The 25,017-nt window shown below is 54.8% G+C and overlaps 2 protein-coding genes across 8 annotated transcripts in view; one reads left to right on the top strand and one right to left on the bottom strand.

Annotated features, from left to right (window-relative positions):
- Nucleotides 1–17,171, top strand: part of LOC114448227 (protein Aster-A-like) — a 19,229-nt gene extending 2,058 nt beyond the window's left edge. For 2 of the 6 annotated variants that reach the window (XM_028425049.1, XM_028425050.1), the window contains 19 exons: nucleotides 2,254–3,097; nucleotides 6,796–7,021; nucleotides 7,531–7,551; nucleotides 7,723–7,807; nucleotides 7,883–7,986; nucleotides 8,143–8,238; nucleotides 8,628–8,708; nucleotides 9,038–9,156; nucleotides 9,557–9,866; nucleotides 10,888–11,041; nucleotides 12,147–12,293; nucleotides 12,586–12,707; nucleotides 12,947–13,089; nucleotides 13,293–13,396; nucleotides 13,645–13,878; nucleotides 14,200–14,281; nucleotides 15,784–15,891; nucleotides 16,217–16,337; nucleotides 16,462–17,171. In XM_028425049.1, the coding sequence (XP_028280850.1) occupies nucleotides 2,637–3,097; nucleotides 6,796–7,021; nucleotides 7,531–7,551; nucleotides 7,723–7,807; nucleotides 7,883–7,986; nucleotides 8,143–8,238; nucleotides 8,628–8,708; nucleotides 9,038–9,156; nucleotides 9,557–9,866; nucleotides 10,888–11,041; nucleotides 12,147–12,293; nucleotides 12,586–12,707; nucleotides 12,947–13,089; nucleotides 13,293–13,396; nucleotides 13,645–13,878; nucleotides 14,200–14,281; nucleotides 15,784–15,891; nucleotides 16,217–16,337; nucleotides 16,462–16,563 (2,820 nt within the window). In that variant the 5' untranslated portion in view covers nucleotides 2,254–2,636 and the 3' untranslated portion in view covers nucleotides 16,564–17,171. Of the gene's footprint in view, nucleotides 1–92; nucleotides 787–2,253; nucleotides 3,098–5,705; nucleotides 5,729–6,795; nucleotides 7,022–7,530; nucleotides 7,552–7,722; nucleotides 7,808–7,882; nucleotides 7,987–8,142; nucleotides 8,239–8,627; nucleotides 8,709–9,037; nucleotides 9,157–9,556; nucleotides 9,867–10,887; nucleotides 11,042–12,146; nucleotides 12,294–12,585; nucleotides 12,708–12,946; nucleotides 13,090–13,292; nucleotides 13,397–13,644; nucleotides 13,879–14,199; nucleotides 14,282–15,783; nucleotides 15,892–16,216; nucleotides 16,338–16,461 lie in introns of those variants that run through there. The other 4 variants (XM_028425051.1, XM_028425052.1, XM_028425054.1 and 1 more) reach the window with 4 other exon arrangements.
- Nucleotides 17,172–18,224: 1,053 nt separating this feature from the next.
- Nucleotides 18,225–23,778, bottom strand: LOC114448258 (sodium channel subunit beta-1-like). Of its 2 annotated transcripts, XM_028425106.1 has the most exons (6): nucleotides 23,245–23,774; nucleotides 20,650–20,816; nucleotides 19,418–19,655; nucleotides 18,901–19,042; nucleotides 18,672–18,743; nucleotides 18,225–18,561 (listed from the first exon to the last, which is right to left on the bottom strand). In XM_028425106.1, the coding sequence occupies exons 1-5, from the start codon at nucleotides 23,294–23,296 to the stop codon at nucleotides 18,677–18,679; spliced, it is 666 nt and encodes a 221-aa protein (XP_028280907.1). In that variant the 5' UTR covers nucleotides 23,297–23,774; the 3' UTR covers nucleotides 18,225–18,561; nucleotides 18,672–18,676. The 2 variants fall into 2 exon arrangements, with proteins under 2 accessions (XP_028280907.1, XP_028280908.1); XM_028425107.1 differs by lacking the exon at nucleotides 18,672–18,743 and having other exon boundaries at nucleotides 23,245–23,778.
- Between the last annotated feature and the right edge of the window lie 1,239 nt (nucleotides 23,779–25,017).

Genomic DNA, 25,017 nt, shown 5'->3' with positions numbered 1-25,017 from the left:
CGCGGTTCTGTGTTCGGCTGCATCCCGTCATCCCGGGTCTGTTCCCGGGTCCGCTGATCAGAAGGGTCCAGGCAGTGACCCGGGTCTTCCCGTGTCTTTTGATGTGAACGCTCGTCTTTCTTCTTCGCCACATCCTCTGGACAGTTATTTCACCGGACTGTACCAAAAAGTTTGCCGGAGGGGTGTCGCTGTTCTCGGCCCCGGGTTTCTGGCGCGCCGCTGCTCTCTGGTTGTGTTTGTTCATCATAAACATATTGGTTGTGGTCATTAAACTGCTTTTGTCGGTGTGTTTTGTGACACACGCAGCAGCGCAGATGTTTTGCTGGACCAGGCCTCTCGGACCCCCCTCCCTCCAGCTGCGGGACTCTCCATCTGAAGGACTCGGTTCCTTTTCAGTTTTCGACTAAAAGCGTTTTATCTGTGCGGATCCTCGCTGCTAATGCTAAGCTAGCCGCGGGCTGTAAAGTGTGTGTGTTTCATGGCGGGCTGTCTTTGACGTGAGCATGGGGGCCGTCGCGGTGGTACTCGGTCCGCTGGAAAGGAGCGCCTGGTAGGCGGACAGGACTCTGTGTGCGAGCCTCGGCCTCCGAGGACTTTGTCGGGGAGTCGCTAGCTGAACTTGTTTGTGTGCTGAGGGCTGAGGGGCCGACACGCGCCTCAGCCTCCGACGATGTTGATGTGTTCCTGTGAAAAAGTGGATTTTAACATCGCTCCCCGCACCGTGGCCCGGCTGGTGTTCGAAGCCGAGCAGGACAGCAGACCCGGCGGAACCTCTTCCAATGGAAGGTAGGAGCCCGGCGGAGGGCTGCGGGCTCAGGGAGCCTTTGTGCTACAGAGTGTGGGTCTGTGTGTGTGTCTCTGTGTGTGTGTGTGTGTGTGTGTGCGTTTACTTGTTGCTCGCGCTGGCCTGTGTGTCTGTCGGTGTGTGTGTGTGTCTGTGTGTCTCTGTGTGTGTCTGTGTGTGTGTCTCTGTGTGTGTCTCTGTGTGCGTGTGTGTACTTGTTGCTCGCGCTGGCCTGTGGGTCTGTCGGTGTGTGTGTTTGTGTGTGTGTGTCTCTGTGTGTGTCTGTGTGTCTCTGTGTGTGTGTGTCTCTGTGTCTCTCTGTGTCTCTGTGTGTCTCTGTGTCTCTGTGTGTCTGTGTGTGTGTGTGTCTCTGTGTGTCTCTGTGTGTGTGTGTCTCTGTCTGTGTGTCTCTGTGTCTCTCTGTGTCTCTCTGTGTGTCTCTGTGTCTCTCTGTGTGTCTCTGTGTGTCTGTGTGTGTGTGTGTCTCTGTCTCCGTGTGTGTGTGTGTGTGTGTGTGTGTCTGTGTGTGTCTCTGTGTGTGTGCCTCACAGATCACGGTGGATCACTGTGGACAAACACGCCGTGCTCAGATTGTTCTTGTTCAAACAGATCAGATAGTGTCTTGGGCTCCTGCCCTGTCTGCCTGCTTTGAAGGCAAACAATGGAGTGTGTGTGAGTGTGTGTGAGTGTGTGTGAGTGTGTGTGAGTGTGTCTCTCACACACATGCGCTCTCCCTGCTGTGTGTTTTCGTGCCGTCATGACCTTGCTGTGTGAGGCTCTTCTTGACCTGGTTTTGTGGGGAACTACTTTGTCCAGAGTCTGGTTTGTGAGGTGTGTGTGTGTGTGTGTGTGTGTGTGTGTGTGTGTGTGTGTGTGTGTGTGGGCGGGCCTTGACCCTGCTGATGACATCATGTGTTTTGGTTGGTGCTTCGTTGACTTTGTGAGACACAACAAAGTGACAGTCTCTGGTCCTCAGAGTGCTCGTGTTGTCGTGTCCCCTGTGCCGAGGATTGTGGGTAAGAATAGGTGACGCGCTGGTTCTCTTTCTGTCAGAGTAAATTTAGAGATGTGGACGTGCGGCCGTGGTCTCTGTGTCCCATCCTTGGACGCTGTCTGCCGAGGTCTTCATCACCACAGTGGGTGTTAGATAAGAGGACCTGGACAAAGTGTCTTTTGCGTCCTCACTGTGAGGTCATGGTCGGTGTCCTGCTTGTTGAACCAGCTCGGCCGTTTCTGAGTCACTTGAAGGGAACGTTTAAAAATAATAACAACACATCTTCCAGAAAAATGTCCTGTAAATCAAACCCTCCCAGTGGAAACAGTATGAAGTTACACATCCTCCTCCTCCTCATTTGATCCCTCATGTTCCCAGAACAGGGCAGGCAGCACCAGAGACCTGAGACTCAGAACCACAGTCAGGTGGCAGGCCAGTGTTTGAATGCCAGGTTTTTGTTCTCTTCACTCCTCAGGAAGCTTCGTCCAGACACAAGTCAGTGTCTCTGAAAGATGAAGGGGATCACACAACAGAGAGCGTGAAGCCTACCGAAGAGACGGGACAGAGGAGGGACCCGAAGAGACGGGACAGAGGAGGGACCCGAAGAGACGGGACAGAGGAGGGACCCGAAGAGACGGGACAGAGGAGGGACCCGAAGAGACGGGACAGAGGAGGGACCCGAAGAGACGGGACAGAGGAGGGACCCGAAGAGACGGGACAGAGGAGGGACGAGAGACAGAGGAGCGACCCGAAGAGACGGGACAGAGGAGGGACGAGAGACAGAGGAGCGACCCGAAGAGACGGGACAGAGGAACCTCAGACACCGACGTGAGGGACAGGAAGCGCTGAGTTCTGAGGATGACCATGTCCTCTCCTGTGAGGTCAGAGGGGATTGCTGTGGCTCAGCCCGTCCCTGTCCCCACACTGACCGTCCTGCCACCGTCCTCTGACACAGAGTCCTGGTCTCGCTCACCCAGCCCCAAACCGCCGCGCTCCAGCCGCCTGGGTCGCTCCCACCGCAGCAGGGCGCGGAGCAAGAGAAGGAACCATGAGGAGCACGGCTGCAGTCCGAAGCCGCAGAGGGGCCAAACGCCACAGATTGTAGTGATGGACCCTCCGGACAGGGCCGCCCTGCGCCGCAGCCCCTCCCCCTGTGTGGCAGCTCAGATGGAGGGAGAGCAGCGAGGTCAGGACAGCCCGTCACACGACCTCCTCCTGCCACCATCTCGTGCTGGGTCTCGTAGTCCGTCACCCAGCCGGCGCTCCCGCTGGTCCCTCAGGAGCCTGCTCAGCAGAGAGTCTGACTGGGACAGCTGCAGGTTAGTGTGACAGGTCCACAGAGGGTTAAGATGACACAGGAGTTAATGAGCCTCTCCTCCTGAGGAAGATGAAGAGTCTCCCTCCTCACCGATGGTGTTGAAGGCTCTCTGGTCTCACAGCAGCAGCTCAGAGGGGTCAGTAGTTTGGAGCAGAGTGTCCTCAGCCTGTGTCTGTCTGTGTCTCATGGGTAAATCTCACAGCTCTGTCCAGCCTCAGCCTATTTGCATGTGGGCTGGATTTGCCTGCAGTGAGTGACTGCAGTGAGAGGCCTCTCATCTGTGGGCAGGCAGGTCCACCCCAGGCCAAGTACTTTGAACTGGTTAATTAGCTAATGGTTAAAGCTAGCAAGCACAGGTTACACTGTAAAACCCAGATTACATTGATTCATGGCTCACTGTCCTGTCTGACGAAAAGCAGAATTCCTGTCATACAGTGAGAACCCTCTGCTGCCCTCCACTGAGAGGGCCCCGTCCTGCCTGAGATCTGCAGCCCTCCACTGAGAGGGCCCCGTCCGGCCTGTGATCCCTTCGGTGTGTTACAGGGTGTGCTCTAAGGACAGCTGACGCCTGTAAACAAGCGGCCAGGCTGTGTCAACTGTAAACAAAGAAAGTGAGCTGCTGCTGTGGCAGAGCTGGGTCAGTCACAGGCAGGAGGCGGGGCTCAGCCGCCATTTATCCTCCTTCTGAATCATGACGTCACCCTCAGCCAATGGCAGCGGGCTCTCAGTCTGATGATGTCATGTCAGCCCAATCAGAGCGGCCCTGTGCAGCACTGCAGTGGGCTGCAGAGGGCGAGCAGAGGGCGACTCTCTCCATATGAACAGCTGCGGCCTCGTCCACCTCATGTAGGCGTCGCTTCATCGACCCACTTACTGCGCTCGGCTGCATGTTGATCAGGCTTCCTGTGCAGATCGCAGCGGCCACCTTACAGGATGTGTGGATTATTAGGCCCAATCAACATGAATGATTTCAAGTGACCCCCCTCTGTGATGGAGGATCTGTCACTGATGAAATCAGCAGGAGTGGAACCGTCCCCACAGATATAGATTAACCTTATCCACAGCCGGCTTGTTTCAGTCCACGTTATAGATCTGTTGGTCACTTGATGACTGGACTTTGAGCAGGTCTGGCTTCTACCTGTTAGAGGACTTGATGTGAGGACCTCTGACTTACTCTGTATGTTGTTGTGCAGACTGTGGACTGTGGTCTCTAATCCATCAGTCAACGGAGCAGATGGTCTGAGTTACACTGGTGTTCACACACACACACACACACACACACACTGACACACACACACTGACACACTCAGCACCATCACCTGCTGACTGACACTCACTGATTATTGTGTGTGATTATCAGTCACTCTCCTGTTGTCAGGAATTGTTTACTTCGCCTGGTAATCAGCTTCTGTACACTAGTGTGTGTGTCTCTGTGTGTGTCTCTGTGTCTCTGTGTGTGTCTGTGTGTGTGTCTCTGTGTGTGTCTCTGTGTGTGTCTGTGTGTCTCTGTGTGTGTGTCTGTGTGTGTGAATCTAACAGACTTACAAACACAGGGAAGTGAACACCTCTGCCTCACACGCCACCTCACGTCCACTGCTTCTCTGCCATTGGTGGCCTCAGGAAAGCAGATTACACAGACAGGGCTGTGGATGTGGGCCTGCGTGGCTCAGCCCAGCGTGGATTATGATGTGGACTCTAATCCACAGGGATGGACTGAGAGGTTGAGGGTTAAGGGATTGGGTGGGTTCTGGGGCTTTGGCCAGGTGGACATGTTGATGTTGTTGAAGGTGGCGGTCCCCGTGTTGCACAAACAGCCAATAGGATTCCTGCAGAAAATCAGTCGGTGTCTGATCAGAACCGATCAGAACCGATCAGAACTGGTGCTTCTGTTCCGCAGGATGAAACACTAATGAACTGGTGGACACCGGTCTGTGTGTTTGAAGCAGAAATACGAGCAGCAGAGGCTAAAAGCTAATGCTATGCTATAACCTGGAGCAGCATGCTAACATGCTAACATGCTAACACAGTTCTGCGCTCCGCTGGTTCGTCGGTGTGTGTGTGTCGGTGTGTGTGTCGGTGTGTGTGTCAGTGTGTGTGTCGGTGTATGTGTCAGTGTGTGTGCGGCAGTTTCTGATGTTTACATGTATCAGATTTATTGATCCATCATTTAAACGTGGCGCTGTTGTCATGGAAATACCGCTGAGCACGAAGCCCCCTCCTCCTCCCCCTCCCTCCCCCCTCCCCCTCCTCCTCCCTCCCCCCCTCCTACTCCTCCTCCCCCTCCCTCCCCCGTCTCAAAGGGATTACGGATGGGTGCAGTGACGGCAGCCCGTTAGCGGGTCCTGCAAGCGGCACACGGAGCACGGCGGTCCGTACGGAGGTGCAGGGGCGTCGTCCACGATGGGAAATTAATGTGGTAATCGCGGGACCGGTGGAGGGACGATGGGCGCTTTTCTAGCCCGAAGCTAAGCGACGAAAACGCGAGAGAGCCGCGGACATACACCCCGTAGCTTTATCCACACACACACACACACACACACACACGGCGCTGCTTCCATTCAGCAGCGAGCAGCAGCGTGTGTGTGTTTCTCTGCACATCAGCTGGACCTCAAACGCCTCATGACATGTTCGAGTAAGTGACACAACCGGCCTGGCCTCGTGTAGTTCAGGTGTTAGCACCGACCGACGTGTTTACGTCCGCCGAGCTCCTCATAGACCCGCTGTGTAGCGCTAGCTGCAGTGTGTGTGTGTGTGTGTGTCTCTGCGTGTCTCTGTGTGTGTGCTTTGTAAACAGCTGACACTGATGGACATCCTTCAGGTCCTCCTCCCTGCAGCCTCCTACAGGCCCTCACAGAGCTCCTTGCTGCTCTGCCATCACTCTGATTAGCAGCACTGCCCTCAGATCACTACATGTTTGGGGGATTATGTATTTTCAGGATGAGGGATGCTCATGTGGTTGCCTGGGCGATCCAGATACTCTCATCCTCTCCTCCTGTCAGTCTGAGCTCATGCATGAGTAATGCTACAAATGCTAAAAACAATAGCAGCAGGGGCTGCACGGCAGTAATGCTCTGGTTGGCTGCAGTGATACAAGGTGGAGGTGTTTCAGGTCGGTTTAAACCAGGGACAGCTGCATGAACACAACCTTCAAGGACATGATGATCAGACACCTTAGAAGCTGTGAACATGGAGGGTTAATGCTGCTGTGAGGCTCAGCTCATGGATGACTGTGATGACTTCATAGAATCAGAGTCTGTGTGGAGGACAGGATGGATGCACAGACTTTGGGAGCGGTGGGGGGGCAGTAGATCATGCTAGGATGGGTGGACTGTCCCATGTCTGAAGCGTCCCCTCCTCCACCTCCTGCATCTAAACTGGACATGTTTATGTTTTTATTTGGTGAGGAGGTCCGAGCACACAGCTGGACCTGGAGCGGGTTTAATGGTCCTGTGTTTTGTAGCGTTGCTCTGACCTTTGAGCTGCTTCACCCGTCACAGCGGGTCCAGCGGGCTTCACCCGTCACAGCGGGTCCAGCGGGCTTCACCCGTCACAGCGGGTCCAGCGGGCTTCACCTTCCTCTGGGCAGTTTGAGATGGCCGTTATGTAGGAAGGAGCAAAGACCTGCACCTCCTGAAAATATGAAAGGGGTTCCTCTGTCCTCCCGCAGCTAACTGTCCTTCTCTTGTCTTTTTAATCCAGCACGGCCAGTAACTCCCCGCGCAGCACCCCCGGCAGCTCCCCCTCCCTACGGCGCAGGGTCCTCGGAGGCGGCAGGGCCAGTGAGAGCGAGGGAGGAGGCGAGAAGAGCGGAGGTGGAGGAGGAGGAGGAGGAGGCTCAGATAGTCCACTGCCCTCCATACCTTCTGCCTCCTCCCTCTCGTCAGCTTACCCAATTGCTTCTCGCCACTTCAGCCGCAATGCCAAGGTACCTCCACCCACACAGACCTCCTGGTTCCGCAGGCTCTGCTCTGACAGAGGAGGTCAGCCTCAGCAGCTCACCTTTTCACACAGCAGGCGCTGCTGTTAGTGTCTCTGATGGCAGAGGCAACACGTCTCTGCCGTTCCACCACACACACAGGTGGTGCTCATAAATCTGCTCACCCACACCGTCAGAATGTAGAAATCAGTGTCACATCTGTTCAGAGCAGCAAGTGTGCGTTGGTAAAATGTGAACACACATTACACACGGCTCCACGTACACATTTGTAAACCTCATGTTTTGCATCTGGTGTCCTCCATCTTGGGAAACGATTGTTCCAGTGCCTCTGTGAGTCCACCTCTCCTTCTGTTGGAGCCTTTAGAATGGAGAAGTGGTGCAGGTTTTGACATCAGTGCGGGAAGTTATATAAAGAGCTGCTCCTCAGAGCCTGGCAGCTGCTGTTCTGTGAGCACAGAGGGAGTCCATGACTGAATGCGCTGTTCTTTTCTTTGCAGAAAATGCAGAGCTGGTACAACGTAAGTAACATGAACAACCATCATGCACCCCCTATGTAACCTCACCGAGGTCTGATCATTCATTCAGCGCTGATTAGTTTAATCACAGTTAGTTTTACTGAGTAGCAGCTGGAGCAGAGGTCTGACATTGTTGTGCCACGTCCTCTTCCTCTTCCTCTTCCTCCCCCTCAGGTTCTCAGTCCTACATACAAACAGCGCAACGAGGATTTCCGTAAAATCTTTAAGAAACTTCCTGACACAGAGCGACTTATAGTGGGTGAGTAAGACACAAAGACTCAGGAAGATTCAGTGATGAGCCACACGCCCCCTTCTGACGTGTCTCTGTATCCAGATTACTCCTGCGCGCTGCAGAAGGACATTCTGCTTCAGGGCCGCCTCTATCTGTCCGAGAACTGGCTCTGTTTCTACAGCAACATCTTCCGCTGGGAAACCACTGTAAGTCAGCCACACACACACACACGCTGTGCAAACACACACACGCACACAGGCAAACACTGGTTAATGTCACACCAGCGATCAGATAAGGAGCTGTAATGAATTTGTTTTTCGATCTGTGAGATAAGAGACTCCACTCTCTCCCTCTGCCCTCAGATCACCATCCTGCTGAAAGACGTGACCTCCATGACCAAGGAGAAGACCGCCAAACTCATCCCGAACGCCATCCAGATCAGCACTGACAATGAGAAGGTCAGCCTCAAAGACAGGCAGCAGAATTAACCCTCCGAACCTTCACAGAGTCCTGCTCCTCTACACAAACAGCACAGACCACAGAACACACAGAGAGACAGGCATCACCCCAACATGGAAGCACTGTGCACAGCAGCCTTCCACACTGAACATGTTTCAGATATTTAACTCTTCGGGCTCTGCAGGCCTCTTGGAGATGGTTCAGATGAAGCTGTAGAACACAGAGTGAACAGTGCAACGCCTGTGATGTGTGTAGGGTCTGTGTGGGAGGATGAGTGTTTGTCTCCTCCTGTGAGTCTCTGCTGACGGAGCTTCACTGTGAGGAGCCGATGTCCCTCAGTGTGACGCTCACACCTCTGTCCTTCCTTCTCATGTGTTCACCCTCTCAGCATTTCTTCACGTCGTTCGGAGCCAGGGACCGCAGCTTCATGATGATCTTCCGTCTGTGGCAGAACGCGCTGTTGGACAAGGTACGTCCTCCTCCGCCGCCCTCCTGCTGTGACACGGCCTGTGGTTATCCGTCTCAGAATAGATGCAGCATCACGAAGCACGGCCACAAACACAGGCTTCAGAGGACACTTTCAAGTACTGTTATTTACTGTGTGAACACAGACATTAGTTCACAGAGGAAGCGTAGGACGATCATCGGATGTGGTTAGAGCGGAGATGTTCCCCCACCTCACTTTGAACTAGTTTGTCCACTAAAGGCTGTTACATACTGCAGGAGAACAGAGCCGCTCTGCACGCTGTCTGAGGACACGTCACATACATGACCTTTCATGTTGTTCTGTTTCCACAGTCGTTGTCCCCTAAAGAGCTGTGGCACATTGTGCACCAGTGTTACGGCACTGAACTGGGCCTCACGAGTGAAGACGACGACTACGTCTCCCCGACCGCCGAGCACATGAACGGCCTACTGTGAGTGTTCCTGTGTGTGCTGGTGCACAGTCCTTGATGTAGCTGAGGTGTCTGTGTTTGTGTGGATGTCTTTCCTGAGTCAGTCCGTGCCTGAGCTGGCTGCAGGTTACAGACCGGAGCTGTGTCTCAGCCCAGGCGTCGTCCTTTCACTGTCTCTGGGGACGGCGTTGGGCTGAGATGAGCATGAATCTCTGTGTGTCTTCACATGTTCAACCCTCTCTGCATACACTCTCGGGCTCTACCTCTTTGCCCCTATTTGGAACAGCCAGGAGTTTAGGTGAACTCAGGCGCAGCCACAGTGACAAACGCTGGAGGCTCCATGCCGAGCTGCTTCAGAAAGTTTTCTTTATTAGCAGAGCATTGGTGTGACCTTCTCCGTGTTCCTCTCTCTGTTCTCCAGGCCAGGAGACGAGTCGGTGTCCGTCACAGATCTGCTCGACCTGAGCTCCGTGTCCGTCTCCTCTTCGGGCAGCTCTCCACCTCCCCTGGTGCCCTGCAGTCTGGCCAGTCCTCCATCTACCACAAGCCTCAGTGGATCCTCTCCACCTTCCACCGCTTCCTGTCTGCCCATAGAGGTGCCTTCCTCATCAGGACGCAGACTCAGCTCGGACCCCTTGGACCTGAGCCCACCCAGCTCGCACGGCTCGCTGCCGTCCACCACCCCCACCAACGCCTCAGCCTCTGCCCCCGCCTCCGCCGCTGCCTCCTTCGTGAGTGCTCTTTCTGATGTAATGTTTGTGTTGGATTGACAGTACCTCTGCAGACCACAGGCAGACCACAGGCAGACCAGGCAGACCACAGACAGACCACAGGCAGACCAGGCAGACCAGGCAGACCACAGACAGACCAGACTGTCTGTGGTCTGCCTGTGGACTGACCACAGACAGACCACAGGCAGACCACAGACAGAACACAGACAGACCAGGCAGACCACAGACAGACCAGACAGACCACAGGCAGACCACAGACAGACCACAGACAGACCAGGCAGACCACAGACAGACCACAGACAGAACACAGACAGACCAGGCAGACCACAGACAGACCACAGACAGACCACAGACAGACCAGGCAGACCAGACAGACCACAGGCAGACCACAGACAGACCACAGACAGACCAGGCAGACCACAGGCAGACCACAGACAGACCAGGCAGACCACAGGCAGACCACAGACAGACCACAGACAGACCAGGCAGACCACAGACAGACCAGACAGACCACAGACAGACCACAGACACTGTTTACGTGTCCACACAGCAGCTACCAGCTTATCAGCATCGTTTCTGTGCATTCTGTTCTCAAGACAAATCCAGACCGTGATAAACACATCCGAGTCCTGTGGATGATAGGTCAGGTGGTTTCTGATCAGTCTGTGAGAAGTCCATCATTAAAGATCACTAAACTACAAATGGCTGATAAATGACAACACACAGGACGTGCAGCGTGTGGAGCAGGGTGGAGCTGTGTCCAATCAGAAACAGCTGCTGTGCTGGTGATCTGGATGTGGACAGTCGGGCAGGGTGGAGGTGAATAAATGGAGTGCTGTGTGGACGAGTGCCGCGCTCAGATTAACTGCACGGCTCGCTGGTGTGTGTGTTCAGGCTGCTGAGGCCTGGCTCCTCCAGTCATATGACTGTGGGGTGATTTCCCCATGAACATCCTGCCAACTGTCCTCCTTGTCTGCCTTCCCCCTCCCTCCCCCCTCCTCTCCTCTCCTCTCTGCACCAGAATCTGGAAGAGGGCGGGGACAGCTTGTCTGAGTCAGCCAATCACATGCTGCCTCCACCAACCACCAGTCTGGGAAACCTCTCCTCATTGGACATCACCAATGATGAGGAGCTGCCCACAGACCCCAGCAACTCGTCTGACACGCAGGAGGAAAGTGAGTGCTGCTAGTGTGAGCGAGCAGAGTGTAGCTTATCTTCAGACTTTGAGACGTGTTTAAAGCCTCTGGAACACTTCCTCTGTTCTCATGGAGTCCTGCTCATCCTGTCTGCAGCCAGAGAGCAGGCAGAGAGTGTGTGTGTGTGTGTGTCTGTGTGTCTGTGTGTCTGTGTGTCTGCAGCCAGAGTGTGTGTGTCTGTGTGTCTGTGTGTCTGTGTGTCTGCAGCCAGAGTGTGTGTGTCTGTGTGTCTGTGTGTCTGCAGCCAGAGTGTGTGTGTGTGTGTCTGCAGCCAGAGTGTGTGTGTCTGTGTGTCTGCAGCCAGAGTATGTGTGTGTGTGTCTGCAGCCAGAGTGTGTGTGTGTGTGTGTCTGCAGCCAGAGTGTGTGTGTCTGTGTGTCTGCAGCCAGAGTGTGTGTGTGTGTCTGCAGCCAGAGTATGTGTGTGTGTGTCTGCAGCCAGAGTGTGTGTGTGTGTGTGTCTGCAGCCAGAGTGTGTGTGTGTGTGTGTCTGCAGCCAGAGTGTGTGTGTGTGTGTGTGTCTGCAGCCAGAGTGTGTGTGTGTGTGTGTGTCTGCAGCCAGAGTGTGTGTGTGTGTCTGCAGCCAGAGTGTGTGTGTGTGTGTCTGCAGCCAGAGTGTGTGTGTGTGTGTGTGTCTGCAGCCAGAGTGTGTCTGCAGCCAGAGTATGTGTGTGTGTGTCTGCAGCCAGAGTGTGTGTGTGTGTGTCTGCAGCCAGAGTGTGTGTGTGTGTGTCTGCAGCCAGAGTGTGTGTGTGTGTGTGTGTGTCTGCAGCCAGAGTGTGTCTGCAGCCAGAGTATGTGTTTAGAATCACTCAGGTGTTCAGACAGAGACTCTCTGAGTGTTGGTCATGTGACTCCATCATGGCGTCCTGCTGAGGGGGACAGGACTTTCTGTTTGTACTGAGTCTGGTTGGAGTGGACTCTTTGTTTCTGGAGGATTTTTGTGTCGTCTTTTTAAAAGCGTGTTGAGTCATTTGACGTCTTGAGCACAGATTCCTCTGCTCTGATAAACAAAAAGACCTCTAGTATAGAGTGAACACAGACAGAAGTTACAGGAAGGTGTCCTCTTGTCTTCTGAACTTCAGGTGAGGTGGAGTCCTTCTGCGCTGACCTCGGTGGGCGGCTGCACATCAACACCGCGGTCCGCATGAGTGTGGACAAGCTGCACGACCTGCTGTTCTCTGCTGACACACACTTCATCCAGCACCTCTTCTCACAGCGACACTTCACAGGTAGGAGGCGCCTCTTCCCACATGATCACTGCCTCCAGGCGGTGTCAGCGCACGCTGCTGCCGCCTCTGGGTCGTGCTGTATGGTGGACTGATCTGTCCTTCACTAAACACTTCTGTTATGAGTCATCATCATGTCATCGTCACGTCTGCAGCGAGCAGGGTGGATGTGTTTCTGTCTTCTGATGAGCAGCAGGCTCTCTGAGCCTTCACTGAGAGGCTTCTGAGGACGCAGATCTCTGCAGACCTCGTCCTGCACTGCTTCACCTTCTTCTTCTCTCTCCTCCCTCTGCAGACCTGTCGGTGGGCGAGTGGCAGCAGGACGGCAGCAGCGGGACCAGCAGCCGCGTGCTGAGCTACACCATCGCCCTCAACAACCCTCTCGGCCCGAAGACCGCCCCTGTGGTGGAGACGCAGGTGAGTGTGCCCTGTAAAGGACAGCAGTGAGGACAGACCCGGAGTCCCTGGTAGCTTGTAGTCCCTTTCCCGGGTCTTAGTTCTGGTGATTGAATTTTAGCCTGGATCCATGAGCTCTGTCACATTCGTGGGGTTCTGTATGAGGACTTTGTTCATGCAGGCCTGACTGATGCAGACTCATGGGCAGGCAGCAGCAGACCTGATGATGAAGCTGTTTTGTTCTTGCTTCCTGCTCACAGACGCTGCACAAAAGCAGCGCCCGGGGCGAGTGCTTCGTGGTGGACTCGGAGGTCATCACCTCCGGCATCCCGTACCAGGACTACTTCTACACTGTCCACAGATACTGCCTCACCTCCATCAACAAACACAAGAGCCGACTCAGGTGTGTGACCTCATGCAGGTGGAGGTGTGGCTCCTTTCAGCCACACACAGTCATCAGTCTGAACGTTCCCATCGGCCTTAAAGGCACCACGATGTTTAATCAGCCGCAGTCCCATGACCCACATTCAGAGAGAGTGTGTCTGACCTGCAGGCTTCATATGTGAGCGACTTCTCTTTAACTCTTTAACTGTCCTGTCCTCCCAGAGTGTCCTCAGACATCTGCTACAGGAAGCAGCCGTGGAGCCTGGTGAAGGCGCTGATCGAGAAGAACACATGGAGCGGCATTGAAGAGTACTACAAACACATGGGTGGGTCCATGATCACATCATGTTTACACATCACACAGGCTGCTCTGGCTGAACCGCTCGCTGCACGGAAACTTCCTCAGCTTCAGTGTTTCATACAGAGCCGCGGCAGAGCAGGTGTTGACGGTCACAGGATAACGAATGTAATAAATCATAGTTTTAGACGCCACAGGCCTCAGAAACCGTGGACCTGATCCAGGCTTCTTCTGCTCACCCCTCACTCGCTGTCATCTGTTCACGTCTTCCCGCAGAGAGCGAGGTGTCCAAGCTGGAGACGCTGCTGCAGTCAGAGGTTACAGTGGTGACCACGGGCGAAGCGGTCGGTGCCGACGCTGCCAAGACCCCACCGGCCCTGCGGCGCAGGAAGCGAGCCTGCTCCCGACGGCAGGGCGAGCGGGAGAGGGAAAGGGATGGAGGAGGCATGGGCGGAGGAGACCGGGGAGAGGACAGAGGAGTCAGAGAGGAGCGGGACAGGAGAGAAGGCCGTAAGTCAGCCTCCACACTCCTCCTCTGCAACAGCGACAGAACACAGCGTGAAGTTTCACATCTCAGAGAGAGTTGATGGATTTTTCTGCATGTTCATTTGTACATTTACAAGAAAAACACAAACATGAAGATAGAAAGCAGCAGCTGTAGAGTCCACCAGAGGGAGCGTCCTGAGGGAGGAGACATGTCATCAGTCTGATCTGATCAGATCACACTGATCACACTGATCACACCGATCGGGCCGCTGAGTGTAGCTGCAGTCAGGACTCAGGTGTGTACTGCCATCCTCAGGAGGAGCTCATCGTTCTGTTTTATTTCAGACTCTCAGTTCTTGAAGCTGGGGGAGCGTTCGCGGGGTGGACCCAACAGCATATCGACCATCCTGCTCATCGTCAGCTTCATGTAAGTGTGTGTGTGTCTTACTGCACAGTAATCATGTGGATTTTATTCAGTGGTGTCTCTACACGTGGCAGGGACTGTCTGCAGGAGCCTGTGTGTGTGTGTGTCCCTGCATGTCCTCCCTCACTCTGTGATGTGTGTGTGGACCTGCTGCTTTGTGTTGATCGGCCTCTGAGTGTTGGCTCGATCGTGTGGATATCTCCTGCATACTAACAGCCTCACCTTGCCTTTCTTGCTCTCTCTTCTCCCTCCTTTCTGCCAATCTTCTTGTGCGTAGGATCTGTGTCAGGTTCGTATCAGAGGCTTTGACTTCACACACTCACATCCTCACTAGGGATGCACCGAATTTTCAGCCACCGAAAATTTTAGGTTTTCACTTTTTTCACCAGAACAACTCGGCTGAAACAGGGTGTTGTGATGACGACCAGCGGCTTGTCTGGACGTGCATGCCTGCCGTGTCTTCTCTTGCTCCATGTGAGCAGCTACAGAGATCCTCTGATGCAGCTTTAAACGCAGCACTAAGCGTCTTCTAAGCAGAGCGGTGGAGACGGGCCGCGGACTGAAAAGTACAGTCGTCAGCACGCGTCTCACTGAGATCACGGCGGTATTGATCATACTTGTGGGAAAAAAGCGGCGTGGACGAGACATGATCCAGGCCGCGTGGATGCTGAGAACCGCTTGGAGACGGAGCGCTCGGCGCCCTCGCTGTGTGATGTGTCAGATCCTGCAGCGCCTCAAACCACAGACTCTTCTGTTCTGATTTATTAAATACGTGACCTCAGATTTATTTTTCTGCTGGACACAATGTTTATTTATGCACTGGCCCTGTTTAAATAAGACGTACACATGATGTCCATGAGTCAGCGGAGTTATTTGATATTGTGCATTGTAAATATTTTCAGCTGAAAATATTTAGCACATCCCAACAATAATAATAATAATATTAAGTTGTGCATTTGCACTCTCATAGCCATAGATGCAGTGGTGCTAATAATTGTTTTTTTTCGGTGTTTCGGTTTTCGCCCTTTGATTCCTCATTTTCGAATTTTCATTTCGGTGCATCCCTAATCCTTACAGGAAGAATCCACCCCCTAAACCAGCTCATCTGTACACGTGACAGATGAGCTCCTTTAACCCGGCAGCTGTGACCTGCCGCTCAGGCCGTGAGCTGAGCCGTGACTCTGCCGCGTCTCAACATGGCGTCTCACGTGATGTCACAGTTAATAGAACTGTTGCTGCCATTTTTTAACATCTAACCACAAAACGTGGCTGAGCTCAGCTGTCGGTTCGTTCAGGCTCCTTCCACCTGATGTTAATTTGGCGTTTGAAGTGGCGCCAGCTTCACGGCTCACTGGGTCCGTTTTAAAGTCAGAACCACAGCTGTGGATTGTTCCTGTAAACAAACACCTGTAACTGTCACATCATCAGCCGTGTCTCACCGTGTCTCACTGTGTCTCACTGTGTCCAGCTGTCACTCACGTGTCTCTCCTCTCTGTCCCCGTCAGTCTGGTGGTGCTGGTGGCGCTCAACATGCTGCTGTTCTACAAGCTGTACGCTCTGGAAAGAGCCGCTCACACACTGGAGACGTGGCACTCCTACTCTGTGGCTGACAGGTGAGACCCACACCGGGGGGGGGCCCCACGCAGACCCAGACCCACACCGGGGGGGGCCCCACGCAGACCCAGACCCACACCGGGGGGGGGGGGGCCCACGCAGACCCAGACCCACACCGGGGGGGGGGGGCCCACGCAGACCCAGACCCACACCGGGGGGGGGGGGGGCCCACGCAGACCCAGACCCACACTGGGGGGGGTTGATCCTGGGTCCAGTCTGTCGCCTGCATCGATCGTTGTTGCTCTGATATAAAGTCACAGTTGGGCCTCGGTGCCGTGTCCCGTCACGTACTGACGTCCTGTCTGTCCTGTCTGTCCTCCTCAGTCCCTTGCCTCAGACGGCCGGGGAGTGGGCTCAGGTCCTGCAGCTGCAGAGGCAGTTCCACCAGGCGCAGCTCAGTAAGTGGCAGCAGATCCTGCAGTCCTCCGTCACGCTTCTGGACCAGGTCAGTCTGCACGCGCTGCTTCTGCTGCTGGTACCTGGATCACCGCTGTGTGTCTGTGTCGTAACATCTCTCAACCACCCCCACCCCCACCACCACCCCCACCCCCACCCATGTTTGTTCTCAGATGAAGCAGTCTTTAGAAAAACTCCACCAGGGCATCGTGGTCCCAGAGGTGCAGCAGGACCCCTCTGCAGACCCGCACACAGAGAGCCTGACTGAGGCCTGAGCCACCGCCCGCCCCCGGTGAGCTGGTAGAGTAGAACCTGGGAACTCCACCCGCTCTCCCCCTCATTTCAAATCCAGGCGTAGAGGACCCTCCTCACCTGACTGACTTGAAATGGTGACGTTCGCCTTCAGCCTCAGTGACCTCATCAGGACCACAGCAATAAACTCACACCCCCTCCACGGAGTGACCGTCACAGACTTCACGTCCTCTGCTGCAACGTTTCACAGGAAGGCGGAGCGCCTCCTGCTGGTCAGTGAACAAACAGATACCTTTGCCTATAGTGAACGCCTGCTGAAGCCAACAGACGGACGCAGCGTGGATGTAAGACCAGGCGCGGCGCCGGCGGAGCGCCCGGGAGGGGCGGAGGAACATTCCACCCCGCAGGGTGTCCCCATGTCTCTGGCGTCTGACTCGTCTGGGACCGTCTCAGTATTTATTATTGGTCTGAAGTCCTGTCCTGCTGCTGAGCGGTCCTGTGGTGTCGGGCTGGGATTTGCAGTGCGGACCAACGGGAGGAGGGTGGCTGCTCACAGCAATAATGACAGTAGTGATTCTAGTCCTTCTGAATGTTTCACAGTAGTATATAATAATAATGATGATGATAATAATGTGTGTGAGGAGTCTGTTACATTTCATCCTGTTCTGAGATCCTCTGGTTCAGCGACAGACTGCAGGAGGACCAGCCAGGCGGAGGAAAAGGGAAGCGTCTGTTGTCCTCTCACTCTTTTTATTCCCTGACTCTGTGTCGTGTTTTCTGAGGTGTGAACATCCCCCGGGTGCGCTCCCTCTTTGTTTTCCTCCTCATCACTCGCTAAGAAGCATGCGGGCCCTGCTGTGCACGGCCGCCCGCCGTTAACAAAGGCTGCCATATTTATTAAGGGGAGGGAGGGGGAGGAGCAGAGAATGTACTGTAAAGATGTGATTGTAACACCGTCATGGAGACCAATGAAAAGTTCTGAAACCTGCAGACTGCTCGCTCGTCTTTGAGTCCGTGTCTTCAGGCCGCTTCACTTCACAGAGGAGGTCTGTGGTCCCTCACACAGGGGCTTCAGGTCCTCTCATAGGGGGCGCTCTGCAGCCACCTCCAAACACTGATCACCCCCCTAGCAGTCTGTACACCCTGCCCCGTGTGTGTCTGTGTGTGTGTGTCCGTCTGTCTGTGTGTGTGTGTCTGTCTGTCTGTGTGTGTGTGTGCTGAGGCTGGAGGTCACACGGGGCTCTTGCTGCTCCCGCTGCCTGAGCCGAGCATCAGCTGGAACAGGTGGAGTTCAGAGCGGTGTTCTCAGTATTCGGCTGCCATCTACAGTCCGCCAGCAGAGGGAGCCACACAGCACATAATAACATGTCACTGCTGCACTCCTCGGCGTGAGCACAGGTTCACAGATGAAGACCCACTCCTGTGAGGTGTCTCTAACTTCAGCCACTTCCTGTCAGTGGCTGCAGTTCACCTAGAGGGCGCTCTGCAGATGGCTTCAGATGAAAAAGGCTCAGTGGGGAGCCCCCACCACACACACACACACACACCTGTCACTCATTCATGCAGCATCTGTACCAGGCTGTGATCATCTGCTGTACAGGGTTAACATGGAGGTTTACAGTCTGCAGAACTGCAGAGTGCCCCCTGTAGTCTAGTAGTTCATTGTGAGGCATTTTCAGGAGGATTTAAAAATGAAATCTTTTATTTTTTGGGTTACATGGGGACAAGCAGCAGTTACTGTGGTCCTGCTGTTAAAGAGTGAAGGGGTTAAACTTCGCTCACAGGCGGTGGAGCGTGTTGTCAGTGGCGTGGGGTTGCATGCACATCATGATCCACAGTGGAAGCCTGTGGAAGAGACCACCGGACACCCCCCCCCCTCCATCCAGTTCACCACGCAGCCGTCCTCAGGGTGTCGTCGGAAAGCAGGCCCGTGGCGCCCTCCTGTGGAGAGGGTGGGGTGATGGTGAGAGGAGGAGATGGCTCCGCCTCCTCATGGGAGCCACCGTGAGTTCTTGCGTGACCTGAAGTGGACCAGAAGTCAGAGGTGAGCTTTACATGAAGCATGTATGAGAGGACACATGGACACAGGAGGACAGCTCAGACTGAAGGACACAGGAGGACTGAGACCTACCGGTGCTACTCTGCCACTTGTACACCTGCACTGTTATCTTTACTTTCCACTGCTATAGCTAAATACTCCGCCCTGGAGGAGAGAGAGTGAGGAGAGAAACAGTCAAGATCAGAGAGAACCAGCCATGAGGGGGCAGGAGCAGGTCCTGAGAGGAGCAGACTGCAGAAAGGAAAAGCAAGGACGGGCCCAGGGGACCCTGGAGCCTAAGGCCGCCGCTGCTGCTACTCACGCGCTCTCTCTCAGGGCCTCCTCCCCCGCCGCCGAGATCTTCCTGTAGCAGTAAATCATCTCAACCAGCAGCCACAGCTGCAGGCCGATGATGGACACATACATCATCACCTCGGACAAGATGGAGGCCAGGCCTCTGGTAACTGAGGAGACACAGAGAGAGACAGGACATAAGTACGGCGTGTCTGGGGAAGACGGTTCATTTACTGTCCCATGACAGGAGGAGAGGGGTGCTTTTAAAACGCTGTGACCTCCTGGATGACTGAATGTCCTGAGCCCCGAGCACAGAGCCTGGAGTCCTGAGCCCCGAGTCGTGTCATGTGTCATGTGTCAGGTTTGCTGCTTCCTGGCTGAGCGGCCATGTTGGTCCTGGGAGTTTGGCTGCTGCCAGGACAGGCTAATGTTAGCAGGCTAGCTGAAAGTTAGCTGCAGGGTTCTGGTGCTGAGTCCTTAATGTCATTAATGTTATCTGGTAGTTACCGAGCCAGCACTCAGTGTTTGGGCTAATGTTAGCTTACGCTGCGGCACCACGTGGATGGTGATGTTCTTGGTGGTGTTGGTTCCGCTCCGGTAGTTGGGGTACAGGAGGATCCGGTTGAAGGTGCACTGGTAGGTGCCCGTGTCGTTGTACGTCACGTTGAGGATGTAGATGGAGCCGTCCTGCAGGTCTCTGGTGTTCTTGCTGCCGTTCCAGTGCAGGCGCTCGTAGAAGCGCGGGTCAATGGTGTCGCCCGCTAAGTTCTGGTAGCTGTACAACTGGAAGAGAAGCACAGGTGAGCTCAGCTGGTTCTGTCCTCTGGTGTCAGACCAGCTGGTTTTTCTGCCTGGTCACATTAAACGGACAGACTCACTGACTCACCTCTGCACTTCCTGCTCAGGGTTAATGGGCTCTCTGCTGCAGAGCTCATAATGGCCTCTTTAGGTAAATAAAAGCCTTTCAGCCCACAGGAAGTGGGAAAAGCCCGTCATGAAAGATGCAGGACTGCACTCTGTCTCATTCTAGCTGCAGTAATAATGATCCATCTGCACATGAAGCTGACATCAGACAGGACGTGGCACCGCCGCCGCCGCCTGCTGCTGCTCCCACAGGTCGGGTTCAGTGTGAGCAGCTCTGCTCCTCATGCAGGGAGTCCTTTACTCTGAAGGAGCTGTGTGTGTCTGTGTGTGTGTGTGTCTGTGTGTCTGTGTGTGTGTCTGTGTTGTGTGTGTCTGTGTGTGTGTCTGTGTGTGTGTGTGTGTGTGTCTGTGTGTGTGCCTGTGTGTGTGTCTGTGTGTGTGTCTGTGTGTGTGTGTGTCTGTGTGTGTCTGTGTGTGTGTGTGTCTGTGTGTGTGTGTGTGTTGTGTGTGTCTGTGTGTGTGTGTGTGTGTGTGTGTCTGTGTGTGTGTGTGTGTGTGTGTGTGTGTGTCTGTGTGTGTGTGTGTCTGTGTGTGTGTGTGTGTCTGTGTGTGTGTGTGTGTGTGTGTTTGTGTGTGTCTGTGTGTGTGTCTGTGTGTGTGTCTGTGTGTGTGTGTGTGTGTGTCTGTGTGTGTGTCTGTGTGTGTCTGTGTGTCTGTGTGTGTGTCTGTGTGTGTGTGTGTCTGTGTGTGTGTCTGTGTGTGTGTGTGTCTGTGTGTGTGTGTGTGTCTGTGTGTGTGTGTCTGTCTGTGTGTGTCTGTGTGTCTGTGTGTGTGTGTGTGTGTGTGTGTGTGTGTGTCTGTGTGTGTGTGTGTCTGTGTGAACATGCTGCCCATCAGAACTCTGAGTACTCACAGGAGTGGACTCGTTCTCGCCCCGGGCCCTGAAGGTCCAGTTGACGGAGGCCTCGGCCGGCACCTCTCCTCTCTTCTTGCAGGAGATGCAGCTCAGCTTGAAGCCCTCGTTGACCACGGCCTCGGTGTCGGAGTCCACCTCCACGCAGGCGCCGCGGCACAGGGACGCTGCAGAGGGAGACACTTCCTGTTAGCGCCTGGCGGGTCAGAGGTCGTCCTCGGCGAGCGGCGGCAGAGCTCAGGTGTTTTCTCTCAGCGCTCGCAGGCGGACTGTCTAAAGAGCACTGAGAGAACAGCGCCAGCTGCTGGAGGTCGTGCTCGTCATGCGTGTTTTATTTCCGCTCGCTCCGCTGACAGATTGAATTTGCTGCTTGAGGTTTGGACTGTGGTTGGAGCTGAGAGGAAATAAAGAGCCGGGCGCTGTGCGGTGCATTCTGTGCTGAGCTGCACTCATATATAGCAGCACGGGTCTATATATGACATCATCATGACAGCGGCGCGAGGCACACACCTGGAACTCCACGCGGCCCACACTGCCCCCTGCAGCTTCCACAGGCCTACTCTCACCTTTGACCTCTGGGGGGCGATTAGTGTGAATTGTAAGAGAGGGGGGGAGGAAACACAGGTCAGATCAGAACACGTCCAAAGATTAGGATTAAGACTCAAAGGTGGCAGCACATCACCACACACACACACAGACACACACACAGACACACACAGGAAGAAACCCACCACAATACAGAGAGGGAGAGAGAGAGAGAGGGAGGGAGGGGGAGAGACAGAGACAGCTTGGCTACAACAGGCGGCAGGAGGACCGGCTGCTGATGCTCTGCAGAGAGAAACCAGGAGGTCAGAAACACAACGAGACACTGCTCCAACACTGCAGCACCCACAGGTTAACAGAGGGACAGACAGAGAGACAGAGAGACAGACAAACAGAGGGACAGACAGTGAGACAGAGAGACAGACAAACAGAGGGACAGACAGAGGGATAGATGGACAGTGAGACAGACAGAGGGACGGACAGGAACACACCGATGGTTTTAAATAAAGGAGATGCAGCAGAGAGGACAGAATTGTTTGGGGGGGGGGGGCAGGTGACGCATTCTGCAAGGTGAGCAGGGACGCCGCTGACTGTCCAGGGCTGACAGGCTGAGACAGAGACACAGAGTGCAGCCTCAACAACCCGAGCATCAAACACGCAAACCCGTTGTGTAATCTGAGGGCTGGGATTATGCAACGGATATTCCAGAAAGTGCAGATTAGGAGGTTTTTTCCCTGACCGGGACCTGACTGCTTAATCCCTCAGGTCTGAGGCCGGCAGGATGAATCCATGAACTGCACCACCAGCATCCACCCACTGACGGAGGATCACCCAGCCCCGAGCTCAAGGAAGGACCCAGAGAGAGGAGAGACATCCTGTCTGGGACCGTCCCCGGAGAGTAGTAATGACAGCACTTAGCTCTAATGTCTCTGCTCCTATTGGTCGGTCTGTCTCCAGGATACCAGCATCCTTCAGCTGCTGTGTGTTGACCAGTGTGAGGATTTACTGAATAATTAATCACACACAGACAGACACACACAAACAGACATGCACACACACAGACACACACACAGGGCCCCACAGGCTCACACACCTCTGTCACACAGCTGGATGAGGGCTCAGGTGTGTGTGTCTGTCAGTGTGTGACACTTGTAAACAGGACACAGTGCTGCAGGTTTGTGGATCAGGATCCTGCTGCAGCCAGGTGTCCTCAGCAGACTGAGCTCACGCTGAGAACTTCCTGCCTCTGTGAGTAATGACATGAGGTCGGAGCTTCTTGAAAGGCCGAGCGCTCTGTGATGTCACTTCCTGGAATGGACGGCGCTGCTGCATCCTGTTGACCATAAGACGCCATTCACAGCCGGAGAGGCTCCAAGCTGCCCGGCACTCTGTCTGTCCTCCTTCAGGACAGCCTGTCCTCCGTCCTGTCTGTCCTCTGTCTGTCCTCCTTCAGGACAGCCCGTCCTCTGTCCTCCTCTCTTTATCTCCCAGCATCCACACGCTGCCTCGGCCTCAGCTGACATGAGCGCTCTGTCTGTGTCAGTGTTGTGTAACCTTCTTACAGTTTGTGCAGCCGGACACACAAACAGCTCCTCATTCAACACAAATTAAAGGAGGCTGAGCTGCTGCTCCCCCCGTGGCTGTCCACACACACACACAGAGACACACACAGAGACACACACACAGACACACACACAGGGACACACAGACACACAGAGACACACACACAGACACACACACTCACACACAGACACACACCACTGTAACACACTGCCAGGCATGAATAATCTGTATGTTCTTGACTTCTATACAACTGCTGTGTGTGTCTGTGTGTGTGTCTCTCTGTGTGTCTGTGTGTGTCTCTTTGTGTGTCTGTGGAAGTGGAAGAGATCTGAACAGCTGGCTGTTAGTGAGCAGTCCATCACAACAGAATCATCTATTACACAATCACACATCTGTGCACACACACACACACACACACACACACACCAAACAGGAACCCCCTCAGCAGCGTGTGCCATCACCATGACAACACAGCCACAGCCCACTCACCTTGAAGGGCCAGCAGGGCCAGAGGCAGCAGCAGCTGCTGGTCTGCAGACATCCTGACAGAGGAGGCGTCTCAGCGACACACACTTCAGGACAGGACACACACACAGACCGACAAAGAGCAGCTACTCCAGCCTGTGATGAGCCGTCCTGAGTGGAGTGTGGGTGGAGGGGCTCCTTCCTGATGCTGCTGGACTCTGGGTGTGGTCCGGCCGTCCCCCCCCCCCCTCTGTGTGTGTGTGTGTGTGTTGAGTCGCGCGCGGCTCCCACACACAGCTCCTCCGCTCCTGGTCCGTCTGTGGAGTGTGTGTCCAGCTCCTCCGAGCGTGTGTGTGTCTGTGTGTGTCTCTGTGTGTGTCTCTGTGTGTGTGTGTGAGGTGTAGAGTTTCAGGGCAGGAATCAGTCCGGGTTTCAGCTTTCAGTCCTCTGTCCACTCCAAAGAAGGACCTTTGTTCAAGTATTTATACTGAGAGGGAGGGGGGGAGAGAAAGAGAGGGGGGGGGGGGGAGAGGGAGAGGGAGAGAGAGAGGGGGGGGGGGGGGGGGGGAGAGAGAGAGGAGAGGGGGGGGGGAGGGAGAGATGACTGCTGAGAAAATAGACGCTGTCTCTGGCTGGGGGACGCGGTGTGTGTGCGGAGGAGAGGAGCGCATGGAGCCGCGTGTCTGAGCGCTGTCCCGCCGCGGTGTGGTTGCTGTTGTTGTTGTTGCTGTTGTTGTTGTTGTTGCTGTTGTTGTTGTCGTCGTCGTGTCTCTGCGGCACACTGAGCACTACATGGCACATCTGTCTCATTGACCCGCTGCGTGCGCGCGCCTCTCTGCCGCCATATGGTCAGGGCGCGCGCTGCTCAGGCTGCACAGGTGGCTCCGCTGGGGAGGCGTGGTCTTGCATTCCAGCGTGGTGCGCCGTGAGTTCTGGCCGCGTCCTCCCTCTATTCAGCCTCCATCCCACAGGCTGAGGTCCCGGTGCCGCGCTCCGTCCTCCACAGCAGCGTGCTGAGACACGGGACAGCCCTCCCTCGGTGGTCCTGCCTCGGAGGTGGTCCTGCCTCGGAGGTGGTCCTCCCTCGGAGGTGGTCCTCCCTCGGAGGTGGTCCTCCCGGAGACACGTGAATAACAAGTTTCACTCATTCACAGAGAAAACGGTGACCTCCGCTATGACGTAGCGCGTGGGAGGAAGGATGCCACACTCAGGCTGAAGAGGAGGAGGGAGGTGAAGAGGAGGAGGAGGAGCCGCCACGGCGAGCCTCACCGCACAGAGCTGCACGTCTGTCAGCACCGAACCAGCCGGGCCAGCTGGACGGAGGCGTCCAGAACTCTGTATGACGTCCAGCAGACAGGCTGCTGCTGGAGGAAACACCTGACTCCACCTCTCTGGATGGACTGACACTGACTCACTGCTCCACCTAGTGGCTCACAGAGGTGTGACATGAGGCTGCCATGCACACACAGACACACACACACAGACACACACACACACACACAGACACACACACACACACAAACACACACAGACACAGACACACACACAGACACACACAGACACGCACACACACAGACACACACACACAGACACGCACACACAGACATGCACACACAGACACACACACACACACAGACACAGACACACGCACACAGACACACACACACAGACACACACACACACACAGACAGACACACACACACAGACACACACACACACACACAGACACACACACAGACAGACACACACACACAGACACACACACACAGACACACAGAGACACAGACACACACACAC

Source organism: Parambassis ranga, chromosome 16 (assembly GCF_900634625.1).
Source record: "Parambassis ranga chromosome 16, fParRan2.1, whole genome shotgun sequence".
Lineage (NCBI taxonomy): Eukaryota > Metazoa > Chordata > Actinopteri > Ambassidae > Parambassis > Parambassis ranga.
This window is presented reverse-complemented; position numbering and strand designations above follow the sequence as displayed.

Excerpts from the sequence above, each read along its gene's own strand:
- LOC114448258 (XM_028425106.1), bottom strand. The coding sequence starts at position 23,296 with ATGTCTGCAGACCAGCAGCTGCTGCTGCCTCTGGCCCTGCTGGCCCTT. Across the intron at positions 19,656-20,649 it reads GCGAGAACGAGTCCACTCCT|TTGTACAGCTACCAGAACTT; the intron begins GTGAGTACTCAG and ends CTTCTCTTCCAG. Across the intron at positions 18,744-18,900 it reads GAGGCCCTGAGAGAGAGCGC|GGCGGAGTATTTAGCTATAG; the intron begins GTGAGTAGCAGC and ends TCTCTCCTCCAG.